This window comes from Sminthopsis crassicaudata, chromosome 1 (genome assembly GCF_048593235.1).
Source record: "Sminthopsis crassicaudata isolate SCR6 chromosome 1, ASM4859323v1, whole genome shotgun sequence".
In the NCBI taxonomy this organism is placed as follows: Eukaryota; Metazoa; Chordata; class Mammalia; order Dasyuromorphia; family Dasyuridae; genus Sminthopsis; species Sminthopsis crassicaudata.
In genome coordinates, this window is record NC_133617.1 from 418,999,718 (window position 1) to 419,020,891 (window position 21,174).

A 21,174-nucleotide genomic window follows, 5' to 3' on the forward strand; every position below is an offset into this window, starting at 1 on the left:
GGGGGGACAAAAGTCAGCACCAGAGGGGTAGCTAAGTGAGTAGAGGAAGGAGACATATATTAGAACTGTGAAGGGAGAGGGGGCAAGACTTGGCAACAGATTGGATATATGGAGTGAGCAATCAAGGATGACAATGTGGTCGTGAGCCTAGGTGGTGGGGAAAGAGATGCTGCCTTTGACAATAATAGGGGTATTGGAAACAGGGAAAAAATAATGAGTTCTGTCTTGCTGATGTTGAGTTTGTGATGTGTATAGAACATTCAGTCTAAAAAGTCCAAGATGCAGAGAGGTATATACACACACACATGTCTATGTATATACATGTTCATGTGTATGTGCACATGCACACATATGTGTGATATATGTGTATACATACACACACATATGTGTGTGTGGGGGGTGAGGGGTGTATATATATATCCCAGCAATCATCTACACAGAGATGATTTAATTGAACTTGTGGGAACCGATAAGATCACTAATGGAGATAGTTTAGAGGAAGAAGAGAATATGACCCAAGATAAATTCTCAGAGTTAACCACTGCTAGTAGGTATGACCTGGGTCCAAAATCAACAAAGGACATACACAGGTAGGAGGAGAGAGGAATGTCACAAAAACCTTGAGAGGAGAGAGTATCCAGAAGAAGTTGATCAATAATATCAAAGGCTAGAGAGAGGTTAAGAAGGAAGAGGACTAAGAAAAACCCATCAAATTAGACAATTGAGAGATCATTCATGATGCATTGAGCAGTTTTCCTGATTTTTTTTCCTAATTCTTCCCTCAGATTTTGTCAGATGGGATGGATCTTGGGGATAGGAAGGAGGAGGGCTATATGGAATACTCTGCTGATATAAGAAACAAAAAACACCAATAAAATTATTTTTTTGAAAAAGATATCTTTTGTGACTTTTATGATAGCAGTTTCAGTTGAATGATGGCAAAAGCGATACAAGTATCAGTTGTAAATGATTTTCATGAAAGGGAGAAGAGATATAGGATGATAATAAGCAAGAATGATAACTTCAAGGGAGGCTTTTCAAAAAGAATAGTGAACTATGGACAGGTTTTCAGGTAACAGGAATGTACCAGTTATTAGGGAAAGACTGAAGATGAAAGAAAGAGGGGGACTGATAGAAGGGGCAACTTGCTAGAGAAGGTGGAAGGGATGAAATCAAGGATACATGTAAAACAATGACCAATCACAGTTCTCAGATGACTCAAAATGAAACATACTACCTAGCTTTTGATAGAGAAATGATGGCTCCAGAGTACAGATTGAGTCACATAGGGGCAGCTAGATGGTATAGTGGATACAGTACTAGCTCTGAAACGAGGAGGTCCTGAATTTAAATCTAGCCTCAGAAACTACCTGTGTGGCCCTGAATGAGTAATTTAACCTCAATTGCCTTGTAAAATAAATAAGAGACATTTTTTTTGGATGTGGCCAATGTGGGAATTTGTTTTCCCCAATTCTACCTGTTTGTGACAAAGGTTTTGTTTCTCAATGTGGAGTTGGCGGTGACAGTGAAGAGGGCAATGGGAAGGAAAAAATGTGAATCTGGAAATAAAATGTAATTTTAAAAAAGAAATGCATGTTTCATTTTTTAAAATAATAGCTTTTTATTTTCAAAATATATGCAACATTGCAGGATATAAAATAAATCCACATAAATCCTCAGCATTTTTATATATCACCAACAAAATGCAACAGCAAGAGACACAAAGAGAAATTCCATTCCAAACAAATGTTGAGAGTATAAAGTATTTGGGAATCCATCTACCAAAGAATAGTCAGGATTTATATGAGAAAAATTACGAAACACTTGCCACAAAAATAAAGTCAGATTTAAATAATTGGAAAGACATTCAGTGCTCTTGGATAGGCCGAACGAATATAATAAAGATGACAATGCTCCCCAAACTAATCTATTTATTTAGTGCTATACCAATCAGACTCCCAAGAAACTATTTTAATGACCTAGAAAAAATAACAACAAAATTCATATGGAAGAATAAAAGGTCGAGAATTGCAAGGGAACTAATGAAAAAAAAGTCAGAGGAAGGCGGTCTAAGTGTACCTGATCTAAAGCTGTATTATATAGCAGCAGTCACCAAAACCATTTGGTATTGGCTAAGAAATAGAACGGTAGATCAGTGGAACAGATTAGATACAAAGGACAAAAAAGGGTACATCTATAGCAATCTAATCTTTGACAAACCCAAAGATACCAACATTAGGGGTAAAAATTCATTATTTGGAAAAAACTGTTGGGAAAACTGGAAATTAGTATGGCAGAAATTAGACCCACACTTAACACCATATACCAAGATAAGATCAAAATGGGTCCATGATTTAGGCATAAAGAGGGAGATAATAAATAGATTAGAGAAACAGAAAATAGTCTACCTCTCAGACCTGTGGAGGAGGAAGGAATTTATGACCAGAGGAGAACTAGAGATCATTATTGATCACAAAATAGAAGATTTTGATTACATGAAACTAAAAAATTTCTGTACAAACAATACTAATGCAAACAAGATTAGAAGGGAAGTAACAAATTGGGAAAATATTTTTTATAGTTAAAGGTTCTGATAAAGGCCTCATTTCCAAAATATATAGAGAACTGACCCTAATTTATAAGAAATAAACCATTCTCCAATTGATAAATGGTCAAAGGATATGAACAGACAATTTTCAGATGATGAAATTAAAACTATTTCCATTCATATGAAAGTGTGTTCCAAATCACTACTGATCAAAGAAATGCAAATTAAGACAACTCTGAGATACCACTACACACCTGTCAGATTGGCTAAGATGACAGGAACAAATAATGATGAATGTTGGAGGTGATGTGGGAAAACTGGGACACTGATACATTGTTGGTGGAGCTGTGAAAGAATCCAACCATTCTGGAGAGCAATTTGGAACTATGCCCCAAAAGTTATCAAACTGTGCATACCCTTTGATCCAACAGTGCTACTACTGGGCTTATATCCCAAAGAAATACTAAAGAGGGGAAAGGGACCTGTATGTGCCAAAATGTTTGTGGCAGCACTTTTCATAGTGGCTAGAAACTGGAAGATGAATCAATGCCCATCAAATGGAGAATGATTGGGTAAATTATGGTATATGAATGTTATGGAATATTTTTGCTCTGTAAGAAATGACCAGCAGGAGGAATACAGAGAGGCTTGGAGAGACTCATATCAACTGATGCCAAATGAAATGAATAGAACCAGAAGATCGTTGTACACTTCAATGTTGTATGAAGATGTATTCTGATGTAAGTGGAAATCTTCAACATAAAGAAGATCCAACTCACTTCCAGCTGATCAATGATGGACAGAAATAACTACACCCAGAGAAGGAACACTGGGAAGTGAATATAAATTGTTAGCACTACTGTCTATCTACCCAGGTTACTTATACCTTCGGAATCTAATACTTAATGTGCAACAAGAAAATGGTATTTACACACATATATTGTATCTAAGTTATATTGTAACATATGTAAAATGTATGGGATTACCTGCCATGGGGGGAGGGAGTAGAGGGAGGGAGGGGATAATTTGGAAAAATGAATACAAGGGATAATATTATAAAAAATTACTCATGCATATATACTGTGAAAAAATTATTTAAAAAAAGAAACTACAATATATATGTATATATATACACATATATATACATATATATATATATGCAACATTTACCCTTGCAAAACCTTGTGTTCCAAATTTTTCTCCCTCCCTTTCCTCTATCCCCTCCCCTGGATAGCAAGTAATCCAATATATGTTAAACATGTGCAATTCTTCTACACATTTTCTCACATTTATCTGCATGTATCATTAAAAAGGAAAAAGGACCCACATGTGCAAAAATATTTGTAGCAGCCTTTTTGTAGTGACCAGGAACTGGAAATTGAGCAGATGCCCATCAGTTGGAGAATGGCTGAGTAAGTTATGGTATATGAAGGTAATGGATTATTATTGTTCTCCAAGAAATGATGAGCAGATTGATTTCAGAAAAGCCTGGAGAGACTTTCATGAACTGATGCTGAATGAAGTGAGCAGAACCAAGAGAACATTGTACACAGCAACAACAAGATTATGTGATGATCAACTGTGATAGACTTAGTTTTTTTTCAAAAGTGAGGTGATTTGAGACAATTCCAATAAACTTGTAATGGAAAGTACCATTCCATATCCAGAAAGAGAATTATGGAGGCTGAATGTGGATTTCAAATCATAGTATTTTCACCTTTATTATTGTTGTTTGCTTATTGTTGTTTTTCTTTATCATGTTTTTTCTCTCAATTTTCTTGCACAGAATGATGATGAATATGGAAATATGTTTAGAAGAATTGTATAATTTAACCTATATTGAATTGCTTGCTATCTGAGGGAGAGCAGGAGAAAAATGTAGATCACAAGGTTTTGCAAAGGTGAATATCAAAAACTATCTTTGCATGTATTTGGAAAAATAAAAAACTATTAAAAGTTTTTTTTTTGAAGAAGCTTGTAAAAGTATCTCTTTTGGCAAGGAGAAAGAGATCTTCCTAAAAGAAGGGTTAAAGAAGATAGTGAAAGAAGATGTCTAAGTGATATGAGATAAAGAAGAGGGGAGTTGAGGAAATTCTTATCTAATAGTCTCAGTATTTTCAACAAAATATGAAGTGAGGGCCTCAGATGAAAGGTTGGGGCAAAGAGTTCTGTGGGACACTTGAGAGATGAGGAGGTTTGGAATAATCATTCTGATGAGAGTGAATGGTTTAGGGAGGTATAAAAGGACAGCCTCCTGCAGGGACGGACCAGTTAACATTATGTAGTGGACTTAGTCAACACAAGTTTCATGATTTTCTCCAACTCTGTACAGCAGGATATGAATAAGAGCAAAGACTGATAGGAATAGTCCAATGTTGGGGCAAGGCATGATAGCACAAGGAGCAAGGGATTCAAATGTGGAGAATAGTGTAATTTTGACTGGTTCATTAAGGCATCGAGATGAAAAAGGGAGAAGAATGTAGCCAGTGCTGAGGTCATAGCTTTGGAAAGAACTGAGGGATGGAGGGCCTGGACGTCATGGTGAGGATGAAGAACAGGGTGAGGGGTCCTAAGACACAAGGTAAGATGCAATATGTTAAGCAGGTGAATCTGGGCAGAGAATTGGGAAGGTAGACTCTTCCACAGCCTCAGGGGTTCTACAAGATCACTTTGGCTTAGGGTGGACTACTACCCTGCCCCCTCATTCCTTCATTCCTATAAAAGGGACAGAGCAAAGAGTTTAGGAAATTTACTGAGCTTTCGATGGAACCCCAAGAGAGTTGTAAAGAGAAAGTAAGTTCACTGCTAGGAAAGACTGGACAGGTCTAAAGGCTTAATTTAAGATCTCACCTCTTTGTTCTGTGCCTTTGAAACTCCTTTGGACTTTTCTTTGACGCTGAAAGACAGAGGATAAGTGAGAGAATGGGAATTTATTCTTTTTTTTACATCTCAAAAGAGATGAGGCTCACACAAATTCCCCAATCTTCTCTCTCTAGTCATTCAACCTTCTATATTTTCTTAACCAATTCTTACTATCCACACCACCCCACGCCCTTCCTTCCTGGCTTTTTAATCAGGGTATCCTGCAGAGAGGGCTTCCCAAGAAAAGGCTTTTTCTCTCTGATGGCTCAATCTCAACTGTGGTTGGAGAAGGAAGAAAATAACAGGAAAGAAATAAAGAAAGTGGGAGAAAAGATGAGGAAAAGAATTAGCTCTGTCTAAAGCCCAAGTAGGCTTCTTATCGCCTTTTGGGGACATAGAAAGCGGGAGAAAAGGGACTTAGGTGTTTACCTACCCGGCAGCAGCTCTGTTGGGTTTTCCTAAACCCATAACAGAATTGCCACAAGACTATGGTAAGGAACAAGAACCCAAAGGTGTAATGAGCATAGCCACTATTCCAAAGAGCAAAAATATATCTCAGCATGGTCCAAATTCCACTAAAGCAAAGAGACTAGCCATCCCTGTTCCCTGAAGCTCAGAGTGCTGGACACTTTATGGCTCCAGAATTCCAGAATTCGTCATCCTCACATCACAGGGGATATAGAATCTGTGTTACTCAGTACATCACAAAGAGGTCCTAATTATGAGGCAAGAGAAAGCTGCTACAATAGGTTTTGTCCTTTTAGGGAAACTGAAGCAATGCTTAAGAATGTGGCTGTGACTTTCTGGTTAGCCCTGTCAGATAATGTGATGCTAATGAGGTTGGAATCATGGCACCGCCTTTATATAGGTCAGCTAACAGTTCTATTCTAGGCCACAGATTGCAATTTCTCCTCAGGCAAATGGCTCACAAATGCATGCTATGTCCTTAGTGGTGCTCAAAGAGATCTGTGATCTCAATGATTTGAATCTTCCCTCCAATGTTAACAGATCAAAATGCATCCATGCCCTCTAGTCTTGTGCAACTTTTATCCAGGTCCCTGTGAAGTTCATCAAGAATCTGCCTCACTTTCTCCTAAAATCACAAGGGTATATTAGCAGAGCACTAGGGTTTTCCACCTGTCATTACATCATTTTTTATTCTTGTCTTTTGAGCTCTTTATTGGTTATATGTTACAGCATGCTTACAGTCTTACATTTCCCCCTCTGTTTCATGCAATTTCTTTCTAAAAATAGGTTTATATGTACATATATATGTATATTTTGTTTTGCCTAAATTTTTTCACATAACCCTCTTCATCTTGAGAGTCACCTTTTTGGGGGATTGTTGTGAGGCTCACATGAGATAGATAATAAAGGGCCTTGCACTGTATAAATGCTAGCTATTAGCATTATTATTACAACAAAGAGTTTTTAAAAGAAATGAGGAAGAAAAAATGATCATGCATTAAAAAATATAATATTTGCAATGCTCCACTTCTATAGAACTCCTCTCCCAGTGATTTTTCAAAGGGTTAGAAGATGTTTTCTCATAATATAATAGTATTGAATCCTTCAGAAAGTGTTCCATTCTTTATAGTCATTCAAGAATACTGGTAGAATTTTGGGATCAGGTGGCAGCTAGGTGGCGCAGTGGATAGAGCACCAGCCTTGAATTCAGGAGGACCCGACTTCAAATCTGATCTCAGACACTTAACACTGCCTAGCTGTGTGACCCTAGGCAAGTCACTTAACCCCAGTTTCAGAAAAAAAATTTTGGGGATCATTGTTCCAGAGGAAATCTTGGGATCATTAAAAGAAATTTGCAATTTACTAAAGGTCAATCTAGACAACTATATCCTCCCTGTTAATTCTGGCCCCATGTCATTGTCCATTTATACTGTATGTTCCAAGTTTGCAAACTGATTGACAACTATAGGTTGTCCATTCAAATGTATGCTATCATTTGGGTAATAAACATTTTTTCATCTACTCGGTATTTCTTGTGTACATGGTCACCTCACATTCTTTTGAGTGGATCTGGATGTTTTTCCGGATACTCTGTGATAATATGGGACTTGATACAACTATTCTATTGTTGTATCTATTCCCCATCCCTATTTTCATTTTGCTTTTTGTGCGTTTTTTTCTCCTGTTAGATTATAAGCTCCATGAGGGAAAAATCTGTCTTGTATTTGTATCCCCAGCATTTAGCATAATTTCTGTCATATAGTAGGTAATTAATAAATGTTTATTGACTGATTGGGTGATGGAAATCATCTCAGCCAGCAAATATTTGATTGCCTTACCAAATAAGTGATGCAGAAGCAAAGTACAACATGGAATTAGAATATAGCTTCATTTACAAAATCTTATGTAGAGGCTTTGGAGTATATTTCATGGAGCATTTGCTGAGCTCCCCCAACAATTTCTGGGACCAGTTCTTCTGGGTAGGTTCAATGTGAAGGGCAAAGGCACTGTGGGATGATATAGCAAATCTTGGATAGTATCTGCATCCTTTCCCCTCCTTATCTTTTTATCAAATGACATAATATTAGTAAAAAGCACTTAGCACAGCTGGCACTTAGTTGGTGGTTTATTAATGCTTATTCCTTTTCCTCTTACTCTTTCTTCATTATAGCTATTGGGGCGTGGGGTAGAGAATGAAGTTATGTCAGAGAGAACTGGCCTCTATACCAGAAAGAGCAGACCACTCTACTCAGTAGATTTTAAATGGAATGATTCTATTTTCTGTTTCTCTCCTTTCCTCATGCTGGCTAAAATAGTGGACAGCTCAAACATAATAGCAGACCCAGGTGCTTGTAAGCAAGTGTAAATTGGGATCTTGGCTACCCTTTCTGCTTTGAATTTCTTTTCCTGAGCATAGGGGACTATGCAACAATTCTGAGATGGACATCTTCATCTTTGAAAGCAATCTTTTAGAGGCTGGGAGCCCCTGGGTCCCTCAGTTGGTATTGGCTGCATTTTAGCAAGTGCTACTACCTACATCTACTGCAATACCTCTAAGAAGATGACCACTAGCAGGAGGATGAGACAATCCAGAAAATATGGACCTTAAGAAAAATTCTGTAGAACTAAATATGAAATACTTATTCAACAGTCTTGTAAAATGTGATGTTTTGAGTATCAATGCCCTAATCATTATACAATAGTTATTAAAAGTTATTGCTTCATGTTTAAATTTTTGGTTACTGCTTACTTATGATTCTGTATATTTCATCATTTTTTTTTAATGTGGAGGAAATAAATACAGGCCTCTACTTGATTTATATCATCCATCTGTCTTTATCTTTTTACATAAGACATGAACCAAACTAAGCTCAAAATGATTTTCTTTCTTCTAAAAAAAATTTAATTTTTCCCAATTACACACAAAGACAATTTTAAAAATTCAATTTAAAAATTTGAGTTCCCAATTTTTTTCTCTTTCTCCTTCAGTTTTCTCCCCTCTAAAATGCTAAGCAATTTGATATGTTATATATATATATATGTATATATATATATACAATCACGTACAACATATTTCCATATTAGTCATGTTATGAAAGAAGAAACAGATCCAACAAATCATGAACAAAACTAAAGTGAAAAATAGTATGCTTCAATCTGCATTCAGATGCCATAAATTTTCCCCCCTCTAGATGTGAATAGGATTTTACATCATGAGTTCTTTGAGATTGCCTGGGATTATTGTATTGCTGAGAATAGCTAAATAATTCATAATTGATAATCAATTATGTAATACATTAATATTGCTGTTAGAGTTTACAAAGATGTCCTGGTTCTCTTCACTTACTTTGCATCAATTTATTTAAGTCTTTTCAGGTTTTTATGAAATCATCCTTCTTGTCATTTCTTATGCCATAGTAGTATTCCCTATCACATACCACAACTTATTTAGTCATTTCCTAACTGATAGGCATCCCCTCAATTTTCAATTCTTTGCCACCACAAAATGAACTGCTATAAATATTTTTGTACATGCAGGTTCTGAGTGATTTTCCCTGAGTTTTGAGATGGTTCATAAAAAGCTAGAAATCAAAGGAACAAAGGCTTTTTAAAAGGCTAAACTCACCCAGAATTGAACCTGTTTTGTAAATCCAGAACATCTCAGATCTACTGGATTCATCAGTGGGTTCAGTGTTGTTACAATTACAAATGAGTAACGAAGAGATTATGAATAGTATTGATTCACAAAACAGTAAAAAACGGTGGAGGAGGAAACAAGCTATAGAAAGCTTGGCAAAAGATCCAATTAAGGTGGATTGTCGTGAGATGGAAACGGAAGAACAAACAGCACAGAATGGAACAGATTTACTACCATTTTTGCAATGGTATATTGTGATCCATGCTACTAATGAAACCACCACATTTAGACGCCATCTTAGTTTCCAATATAAAAATGGAAAATTTTCTAGGCTTATTATATATATGATGGGGGGTGGTCTTGTCACTGGACTCTGAACCTCAGAGTCTGTCCAAGTTAAAGCTCTGAGAAATGGACCTCCAATGATCAAGCCCTAAATATCTATATATCTATAGTCATGTATATGTATATGTACACACACTTACATGTATTTATATATGTATATGTATACACACATATATTTATGTATATGTATATACATATGTATGTATATTACTCCCTTCATTTACCCCCTGCTGTCTAGTCATATCCTTCTTGTTCCTCATACTCAACATTATACCTCTTATCTCTTTGCATTTGCACCTTCTTTCCCCAATACCCTGAATGCACTCTCTCCTCCCTTCTGTCTCTTAGAATACTAGCTTTCTTCAAAGTTCAATTGAAGCACCTTCCTGATCCCCCCAGAAGCCAGGGATACCCAAAAAATTGCTTTCTATTTACTTTACTTCATTTTTACTTACTTTACTATACATATATCTCTATATATGTAGAGAGAGATGTATATATATGTATGTATATATATATATACATCTGTATATGTAACATATATAGTACATGTATATGCATAATTGTTTCATACATGCGTATTATATATGTGTGTGTATAATGTGTATATTGTGTATGCATCTCCACAATTTCTTGAGGACACAGACTATTTCTTTTTATTTCTGTATCCCTAGCAATTTGTATAGTGCCTAAATATAGTGGGTAACTAGTAAGTACTTGTCTTTTGATTAGCTTTGACACATCTTGGGATATTCTCCATGATAACCTGAGCGCATGCCCTGGCAAATGGAAAAACTCTGACTGCTTTTTTCTTTTAGCTGGGACCTGTGATTTAAATAGTATAGAGAACTCCCAGTGAGATAACTCTGCCAATACAGATCAATGCCTGCTCTGCAATTTATAGTATTATTGATGTTGCTGAGCAGATGAATATTTTCCTCAGAATTGAGGTCTCAGACTGGGGTAACCAACCACCAAGTCTTTTTTTCTTTGACCCTTATTGGCTGATGTCTCATCTCACAGCATCTATTGACACACATTATCATTCTTGGAGTCAACAAGCCTTTTGTTGACTTCTTGGAAAACAAAAACTACTTTCTCCTTAGAGAATCCAACTCCATCAACTTTGGGAAGAGCTTCATCTTCCCAATATATTCTCAGCAATATTGCAGATTCAGCCATTCAGTAGTCCTTTTCTTATTTCCTCTAAGTTACATTCTTCCATCTTACCACCTTCATGATTCTACTATGTCTCTTTAAATGTTCTCTCTATTTTGTCTTCATACAAAAACCTTTTTCCATTTAAAAAAAAAAAGAACAGCACTTTATTTTCCCTAGTGACCTGGAAAGTGGAAAGGTATTCTTCAACCTTGCTTAAATTGTCTTATAGGACCTTCTTTTTAAGAATAGATTTATAATAATTTGACCATGGCAGAAAGAGAAATATTCTGCCTCTATTTAGATTACTTCAAACTCCTCCTTGCTATCCATACTTTTGCAATCATAGGGTTTTTTTTGGTCATTTTTGCTAGTATTTCTTGTCTGTTAATTTCCCTGGTAAGCTTGTCTCACCTTATCTTTTGCATGCACTCCCCTCTACTTGTCTTACCAACTTTTTCTTTCCTTATTTTTCTTTTTCTCCTGAGTCCATCTCCTCTTATTTCAGATTGGGACCTTCTTTTCCCTGACATCCTTCCAAATTTCCCCTCCCCAATTTCAAGATGTAACCCCTTTCCAACAAATGTAGCCTTGGTGAGACCAGATTGGCGTGATAGTGTCTGCATGCATTTTATATGGAGTTTCCTGAGTTCCTGGGGATTATACCATAGTATTATTCCCTAACTACACAATTTATTTAGTCATTTCCTAACTGATAAGCATCCCCTCAATTTCCAATTCTTTGCCACCACAAAATGAACTGTACAAATATTTTCATAGACGTAGGTTTTAAGTGATTTTCCCTGAGTTTTGAGATGGTTAATAAAGAGCTAGAATTCAAAAGAACAAAGGCATTTAAAAGGCTAAGCTCACCCAGAATCAAACCTGTGGCCTTGGGAGGAACTTTCTTCCAAGAGAGAGTTCCTGTGGATTAGATTAAGGGAGAAGTAAAGGAAGACTGCATGTAAAGCCATGGAACAGAAAGTAGGGAAAAATAAGTGGAACTGAGACCAAATTACAGTGGACTGTTCATTAAAGGGAGAGACCCTATTGGGTGGGTCAGTGAAAGTGGCATGAGGATTGGTTAGGAAACAGCCGTTGTGGTTGGTGGGGAGTCCAGTTCACAGCCCCTTTGTTTCACTCATCTTTCCTGGAGAGCCAAGGAAAGCTCTTCTTCATCTATGTTTCTGCTTCATTTCCTGTTTCCCTTCTGCTGAGTAGGAGGAGAGACAGGGGAGAACAGAGATTTTAACACACTCCCCCAAATCCTAGATGTAGCCATCACAGCCTACTATGCTCCTTTAAAAGCTTATTTGTATTTGTTACTTGAATCACTATTAAAAATATAGTCATTAATCATTATTTTAGTCTAAGCAATTAATACACAAATCAGGATTAGGAAAGGAGAAGCCAAACCAAATGGGAGAAGAGATTTTCCCTAATTCAGATTGAGGTGAACCAGTTGAAGACTTTCTTCAATTTTAGTGATCTCTAAGAGACCTTCTTTTGAAGATCCTTACTCAAGGTATGGGCACGTGGCAGTGGTGTGCTTATTCAAATAATTGCCAAAACCTCACCTGGCTACATTCAAAATGACAAAATCCTCTAAATCTCCTCCTTCTTCTCAAAGGTATTGTAGAAAACAATTTCTAATTAGGCGACAGTTCTCTTAAGTTTAAAAGATTTTCGTAAAGTGGAGATTTGTACTTAACTGACTATTTTATCTACACTTCTGAGAATCAGTAAATATCTCTTGTGAAATTAGTTTATACTTGGACCTCAAAGCCTTTTAGATACTTGGGTAGGAATTACATCTAAGTTGAACATGTTTATACTAGCGGTGTGAAGTCAGTTTATTTTCTGTTTAATTTGCTATTCAATCTGCCAGTTCAAATGCTTTTGCAATTTTAAGAAATCTCTGTGGCTGATATAATATGGCACTGAAGTCTGTTGCTAAGGGAAACCAGCAAAGAAGTTAACATGTCATTATACGTAGAGTACAATTAAACAGACTCTATGTAGGAGAAAGCCTATAGAAGGAGAAATATTCAAATAAGTCCTTCCAAAAAGAGAAAAAGGGGAAAAATACTTCTTGATTGGTAGGAGGTTAACTCTGAACTGATGCGCAAGAAAAAGGTGATGTGGGGATATGCAGTCTAATTTTCTTTGCCTGCCTTGTTAACAGTTTATGCCTTCTGGTGTCTGAGAGGATCAGACATTTGAAAGGTGTGCAAAGACAGAAGAAAAGGGATGCTGATGAGGGCTGAAATTTGGCTGCTTCTAATAGAGCCTATATCTTAATTATAATCATCTCCAGGAATAGGTAGAGACATATGAAAATCAGCAGCTAAAAGAAATCACAGACTCTCAGAGTTGGAAGGGAGGTCAGAGGTCAACTATATACTTCTTACCTAGGTCTGAGTTCAAAGTATTGTTTAATTTGTTGTCTATTCAAAAACTTGGCTTGAGTGGCTGTCTCTTTGCTGCACCATATCAAACAGTAAATAATTCTAAAGCAAAAGACAGTTAAAAGAGAAAAAAATAAATCACAAGAACTTGAATTAGGTATTAACTGTTCTTTGTACATGTTTCCCAGTGACTGTCATCTTTTATACCTTGGGAGTTCTGGTCAATCCTTCCATTTAATTCCTCTGCATCCTGGGCATTGCTGGAGAGGAGCACAGTCGTAGAAAACTCCTTATACTGGGGTTAAAGCTTAGAGTCCTAAGCCCCTCTACATAGTCAGTTTTCCCACATAGTCAGTGGGCTAGAGACCTGGTCCAGCTGGAACAGCAGAGATCAAGACCAAATGGACAAGTGTAGGCTATTTGTTCCCATCTCCACTGTCATCTGGGTCTCTTCCACCCAGGTCTCTTGCTGTTCATGCCAGATTCCCTTCTGAGACTCTTAGCACATTTTAAACCTCTTCTGCTGCAGGCATTTCTTACCCAATCAAAATTGATATTGGATATCCCTACATTGCAAGCTCGTGCACAACCATCTGGAAAATGTAACCCAGAAAATCACCACCAGTGAGTGAGACTCAAGTTTTGTGGGGGAAAAGGATCCATAAACATGTGCCCTCTGTACAATTCAATCTGTAGCTGAACAAGGGTTTTCTGTACAATATACTTCACAAGTGGTCATCCAGCCATCCCTTAATGAGGGTAATCCTACTTCTTCCTAAGACATCACCTTTAATAATTTGGCTTGATTTGTCAGAAAGTTTTTCCTTCCATACAGTCTAAATCTGCCTCTTTGTAGCTTCCCTTCTGTTTGTTCTCTGAGGCTTCCTTCAAATACTTAATGATAGCAATCATCTTCTTCCTGTTCTCCCATTTTTATTTCATTTCCACCTCATTCACTATCCAGTCTGCTCCACCTGCTCAACTGTCTCCATGCCCCTATAGATACATTCTTTTCCCTCTCCCAATTTCTAGCACTTCTTTTTCTATTTAACTATAAATTCTACTTGAGGGAAAAAGGTTGTCTAATTTTCTTGTATTTGTATACCCAGCATTTAGTACAATGCGTAGCATAAAATAAGTGCTTTATAAATATTGTAACTTTACTCTCTTCCCGCCCTAACTTTACATAATTATAAATGGGCAGAGTAAAACCACCAGGGCAATCCACAACTAGGGACAAATTAATTGTCACTGTCAATTTTCTTAGTATAAATTAGTGCCCTGTCTATACCTTGCTACCTCCCTAACCTAACAGTTCCATCTGGGGAAGAAAAGAGAAGTGGGAGCAAGAAGAAGGCAAAGAGAGAAAGGAGAAAAAAGGAGAAAGAAGAAAGGGAAAGGAAGGGGGGAAAAGAGGTTGGGGAAAAGGGGGAAAATGGGAAGAATGGGGAAAGGAAAGGATCACAGAATCATTAGTGATAAGGTTAGGTTTTTTTCCCCTCCTTCTTTGTTCTCAACAAATGTCTATCCATTAAAAAATCAAAGCTATCTATAGTAATATGAAAAAATGCTGTAAATCATTATTAGAGGAATGAAAATTAAAACAACTCTGAGGTACTACCTTACATCTATTAGATTGAGTAATATGACAGAAAAGAAAAATGATAAATGTTAAAGATGATGTGGGAAAATTGAAACACAGCATTGTTGGTGAAGCTGTGAAATGATCCTACCATTCTAGAAAGCAATTTGGAACTATGCCCAAAGGGCTATCAAACTGTGCTTACCTTTGAGACCCAGCAATACCATTCCTAGGTCTGTAAGACAAAGAGATTTTTTTAAGGGAAAAGAACCTATTTGTACAAAAATTTTTATAGCAGCTTTTTTTGTAATGGCTAAGAATTGTAAATTGAAGGGATGCCCATCAATCAGGGAATGGTTAAACAAGTTTTGGTATATGATTGTAATGAAATATTATTATCATAAGAAATGATGAGTGGGATGATTTTAGAAAAACCTAGAAAGACTTACAAGAACTGATGCCTGGAGAAGTGAACAGAACCTGGAGACATTGCACAAAGTAATAGCAATATTGTATAATGAACAACTAACTGTGGATGATCTAGTTATTCTCAACAAAATAATGATTCAAGACAATCCCATAGAACTCATGATGAAAAATGCTATCTGCTTCCAGAGAAAGAGTTGATGGCATATAAATATAGCCTGAAACATACTAATTTTTACTTTCTTTCCCTTCCTTCCTTCTTCCCTCCTTCCATTTCTTCCTTCCTCCCTGCCTTCCTTCCTTCATTCCTTCCTTCCTTCCTCCTTCCATTCCTTCCTTCCTCCCTTCTTTCCTTCCTCCATCCCTTCCTTCCTTCTTTCCTTCCTCTCTTATCACCTTCCCTCCCTCCCTCCTTCCTTCCTTCCTTCTTTCCTTCCTTCCTTCCTTCCTTCCTTCCTTCCTTCCTTCCTTCCTTCCTTCCTTCCTTCCTTCCTTCCTTCCTTCCTTCCTTCCTTCCTTCCTTCCTTCCTTCCTTCCTTCCTTCCTTCCTTTCTTCCTTCCTTCCTTCCTTCTTTCCTTCCTTCCTTCCTTCTTTCCTTCCTTCCTTCCTTTCTTCCTTTATCCTTCCTTCTAGTGACTAATGTGGAAATTGTTACATTATTATACATGTATAACCTTATCATATTGCTGACTGTTTCAAAGAGGAAGGAAGAAAGAGAAGGAGTAGCAAAATTTAGAACTCCAAATTTAACAATGAATGTTTAAAAAATTATATGTACTAGGGAAAAATTAAATTAAAAAAAATGGCTATCCATGCCTTTCCAGGAGCCTTAAATGTGACCTTATTGACACTCCAGTCTGGGTCTCTTTGAATATCCAAAGTATCAAATGAGATTCTGTCAACTTGAGTTTGTTAGTATTGCCTTTGTCCTTTATTTACATTATCTCCTGAGTGCTTCCATTCACAAAGGTTCATTCTGTCTCACATATATACTCTGATGTGAAAGAGCCAAAACATTTACATACTCGCATATCCATATACAAAAATTTTCCAAAAGTACCCCTTCCTACATTATATAAACACTCACTCAGACTTTTATATCTACAAACCTCTTCACAAATAAGTGATACCTTCAATGACTCTACATCATCTACAGATTAAGGTCAGATTCCTTAAAGTAAAATCTAAAATCTGACTCCAGTCCCCTGTGTCACCACATCCTTCACTGCTTCCTTATTTAAACATTGCCCCATCTAGGACAAACTGATATACGTACTAAACCATAACAGATTTTTTTGCATTGTCTCACCTGTCCCTTTGCTCAAATCATTCATCCTGACTATAATGTCATCTTTCTTTCTCTCTAGATTTAAATCCTATACATCCTTTTCCCCAACTCTTTTGCATGCCTTTAATTCCATCCTACAAAGAATTAAGGACACTTTTTTTTATAAGGACCACTGATCTAAAGAGAAAAATAAAATTCCATGCTAGCCAAAACCAAAGCAAACCACCAAACTTTGATCTAATTAGATCCTTGAGATGGATCAAGAGAAACCAATTAAGTTCCCTTTCCCACTGCTGATCAAAATTTCCTATCAATTTATCTAGTTCCCACTTTCTAAAACCTCCTCCCAAAAATATAATGATAAATGTTGGAGGGAAATGTGAGAAAACTGGAGCACTAATGCATTGTTAGTGGAGTTGTGAACTGATCCAACCATTCTAGAGGGCAATTTGGAACTATGTCCAAAGAACTATCAAATTGTGCATACCCTTTGATCCAGTCTCTACTGGGTTTGCATCCCAAAGACATCAAAAAAAGGGAAGAGGACCCACATGTACATAAATATTTGTGGCATCCCTTTTTGTGGTGGCAAGGAATTGGAATCTCATTGGATACCCATCAATTGGAGAATGGCTGAATAAATTATGGTATATGAATATTATGGAATATTATTGTTTTATAAGAAATGATCAGCAGGAGTGAAATGAGCAGGACCAGGAGATCGTTGTATACTTCAACAACAATACTATATGATGATCAATTCTGATGGATGTGGCCATTTTCAACAATGAGATGAACCAAATCAGTTCCAATACAGCAGTAATGAGCTGAACCAGCTACACCCAGTGAAAGAACTCTGGGAGATGACTATGAACCACTACATAGAATTCCCAATCCCTCTATTTTTGTCCACCTGCATTTTTTATTTCCTTCACAGGCTAATTGTACACTATTTCAAAGTCCGATTCTTTTTGTACAGCAAAACAACTGTTTGGACATGTATACATATATTGTATTTAATTTATACTTTAACATGTTAAACATGTATTGATCAACCTGGCATCTGGTGGGGGGGAAGGAGGGGAAAAATTAGAACAAAAGGGTTGTCAATTGTCAATGTTGTAAAATTACCCATGCATATATCTGGTAAATAAAAACTATTAAAATAAAAAAAAATAACTGTAGAATATATAAAGTACTTGATGAACACCTGACAAAATACACACAGGAACTATATAAATATGATTATAAAACAGTTTGTATATAAATAAAGACAAATATAAATAATTGGAGAAATAATAATTGCTCATGGATAGTCTGAGATGATACAATGAAAATGATAATATTACCTAAACTAATTTACTTTTTTCAGACAATAAAACTTTTTTTATGCCAAAAAAAAAGAAAGAAAGAAAGAAATGATCAGCAGGAAGATTTTAGAGAGGCCTGGAGAGACTTACATGAACCAATATTCACGTTCATGTAATTAAGTGTAATGAGCAGAACCAAAAGAACATTATACACAGCAACAACAAGATTCTATGATGATCGACTGTGATGGACTTGGCTCTTTCCCATAAGGAGATAATTCAGGCCAATTCCAATAGACTTGTTATGGAGAGACTCATCTGCATCCAGAAAGAGGACTATGGGGACTGAATGTGGATCGCAACATAATATTTTCATCATTTTTGTCATTTGCTCACTTTTTTTCTTTCAATTTTTTCCCTTTTTAATCTGATTTTTCTTGTGCAGCACAATAAATGTGGAAATATGTCTAGAAGAATTGCCCATGTTTAACATAAATTGGATTATTTACTATCTAGGGGTAGAAGGATGGGAGGGAGAAAAATTTGGAAAACAAGATTTTGCAAGGGTAAATGTTGAAAACTATCTTTGTATATATTTTGAAAATAAAAAAGCTATTATTAAAAAATTAAAACTAAATGAAACCTCCTCCCCACCCTCAATCCCCATGATGGTTCTACTGATCTTCCAGTACTTCAGCCCTTAATCCCCCTTCCAAGAGTCAAATAGATCAGTCAACTATCAGCTTGTTTCCTTGCCTAGCATCATTGGAAAATAACAAGAAGTTTTATTAACCTCTCACTTAACCTAAATCTGGGTAGTTTTTGCCCTCATGACATTATACTACTAGTGAGATCTATTTCTTCTTATTTTACTCATGGCTCCTTCAAACCACTTTCCAAGAACTTCAAACAATTTCTCCAGCATCTGCATAATAATGAGCTGTGTTCTAAAACAGTTTTACTGTACAAGAATGCTGTCACTCTTCTGCTGTCAAGGATGGGATCTGCTTCTGTCTCAAAATGAAGTGTTAGGTCAGAGACAGCCCTTAGATCAATGCCTTGTACATGGTGGGAACATGACAAATATTTGATCTACTAAGGCCTGGACAAGGGAAATTGAGACCTGCATCTTACATAAGTCTCTTTCAGGTACATAAACAGTTCTATCAACATGTCAGAGATCTGTAATTTCAAAGGTATATAAACTATCTCCACCAACCATTGATCTATCACTTAAAGTTTGAGAGAGCTGGGTGAAGCTCACAAAGATTAAAAAAATTCACCGATGATTGCAAAGCTAGAAACTGTTGGAGACAGGAATTGAACCTATCTCTTCCTGAGTTCAAATCTGGCATTCTAACCTCAATAGTCCATTTTTTTGTCTACAAAATAATAGTTTTTAATTAATAGTTTTAATTTTTAACTTTTTAAAATAACAGGAACTGATAGACCTATTTTTAAAAATTTCCCGCAAGTGAGGTGAAATTAATGGGCTAGATGTGGTAATGGGGTGTCAAAATTCTTATGCATCAGACTCCTTTAGAATATAGTTGGTTGTTATCTATATTATGGGTCTAAAGCAGGGCTTAATCCCTCCAGGACCTACGGATCAGTTTCAGGGGATCTTTGAACTTGGGTGGGGAGAAAATGACAGCCTTATTTTCACTTTAGCATTTTTCCTTTAAGATTATTATTCTGAGGTCCATATGCTTCAGCAGACTGCTAACATGGTCTATGATACAAACGTTTAAGAATCTCTATCCTAAAACATTGAAAACTTGCCTGATTTATTGCTGATCACAAATGTTATGAAGAGATTCCCTTGTGTTTCTCATAACAAAGTTAGACAAACTTCCTTTGAATCAGTAATACTGTCAATAAAAAAAGATATATTTTCATTCAGTATAATGAAAATCACGTGTAAATAGCATTCTATGCCTCTTGAGTACAGTGTAAGGGTGGTGAAAATTAGGTGTTCTTGATAAAAGCACTAGAGGGCAGCATTTGTCCACCCAGCTCTATCTTTCGGTCAGTATGTGAGCCCCCGCCTCACTCTAAAATGGTGAGAATACTGCCTCAGAGTACTTGTAGGGAGAAGATGGGAGATGATGAAATTAAGTATAAATCCGATGAATTTGAGTTCTGTATTTCTCAACTCAACCTAAAGCAGGAGCTCTTTTAAAAAAAAATTTATTTATTTATTATTTTTTGACAGTATATATGCATGAGTAAATTTTTAAAACATTATCCCTTGTATTCATTTTTCCAAATTATCCTCTCCCTCCCCTTTGATGACAGGCAATTCCATACATTTTACATGTGTTACAATATAACCTAGATACAATATATGTGTGTAAATACCATTTTCTTGTTGCACATTAAGTATTAGCTTCCGAAGGTATAAGTAACCTGGGTAGATAGACAGTAGTGCTAACAATTTACATTCACTTCCCAGTGTTCCTTCTCAAGCAGGAGCTCTTAACTAGAGTTTGAAATATCTCTTCTTGCTGTCTCGATTTCTCTCTTTTCTCCTCCTCCTTTTTCTTCTTCCTTTCTTTCCTACATCTTTTCTTCCTTTTTCCCTTTCTCTCTATTCCTTCCTTCCTTCCTTGTTCCTTCTTCTTTCCTTCTTTCCCTTCTTCCTTCCTTTTTTATTCCTTTTTTTCTTTCTTATTTCTTTTAAAATATTTCAATAATTGTATTTCAGTATAGCTGGTTCTTTTTGAAATCCTGTGTTTTTTATTTTATTTTATTCATTTATATTCATTGTTCTGAGAAAGGATCCAAGGGCTCCATAAAACTCTCAAAGAGGTTCAAATATTGTGGGGATTCTAAGATCTTTTATAAGAAGTTGGGATCACAGAGGGGAAGGGGGAGATTCAGGTTGCTTGATAGCAAGAGTTGTAGACAGAGATTATGGAATCTTGGCTTCTATTGCTACTTAAATAATAACTTTCTGTGGTATATTGCTTGGTAAAGAGGAAACATGATTTAAGGGGCTGTTAGCTGAAAGCTGAAAGGGGAAGTAAGAATAGCACATATTTAACCTAAATCAGATTGCTTGCTGTCTTGGGTAAGAGAGAGCGGGAGAAAAATCTGGAACACAAAGTCTTACAAAAATGAATGTTGAAAACTATTTTC

General features: G+C 36.3%; 1 protein-coding gene across 1 annotated transcript in view; it reads right to left on the reverse strand.

Annotated features, from left to right (window-relative positions):
• The window catches only part of LOC141550056 (protein SPATA31F1-like), a 13,567-nt gene extending 7,538 nt beyond the window's left edge, over positions 1-6,029 (reverse strand). The window contains 2 exon segments of the mRNA XM_074280262.1: positions 5,399-5,444; positions 5,844-6,029. Coding sequence (XP_074136363.1) covers positions 5,399-5,444; positions 5,844-5,972 — 175 coding nt within the window. The 5' untranslated portion in view covers positions 5,973-6,029.
• Between the last annotated feature and the right edge of the window lie 15,145 nt (positions 6,030-21,174).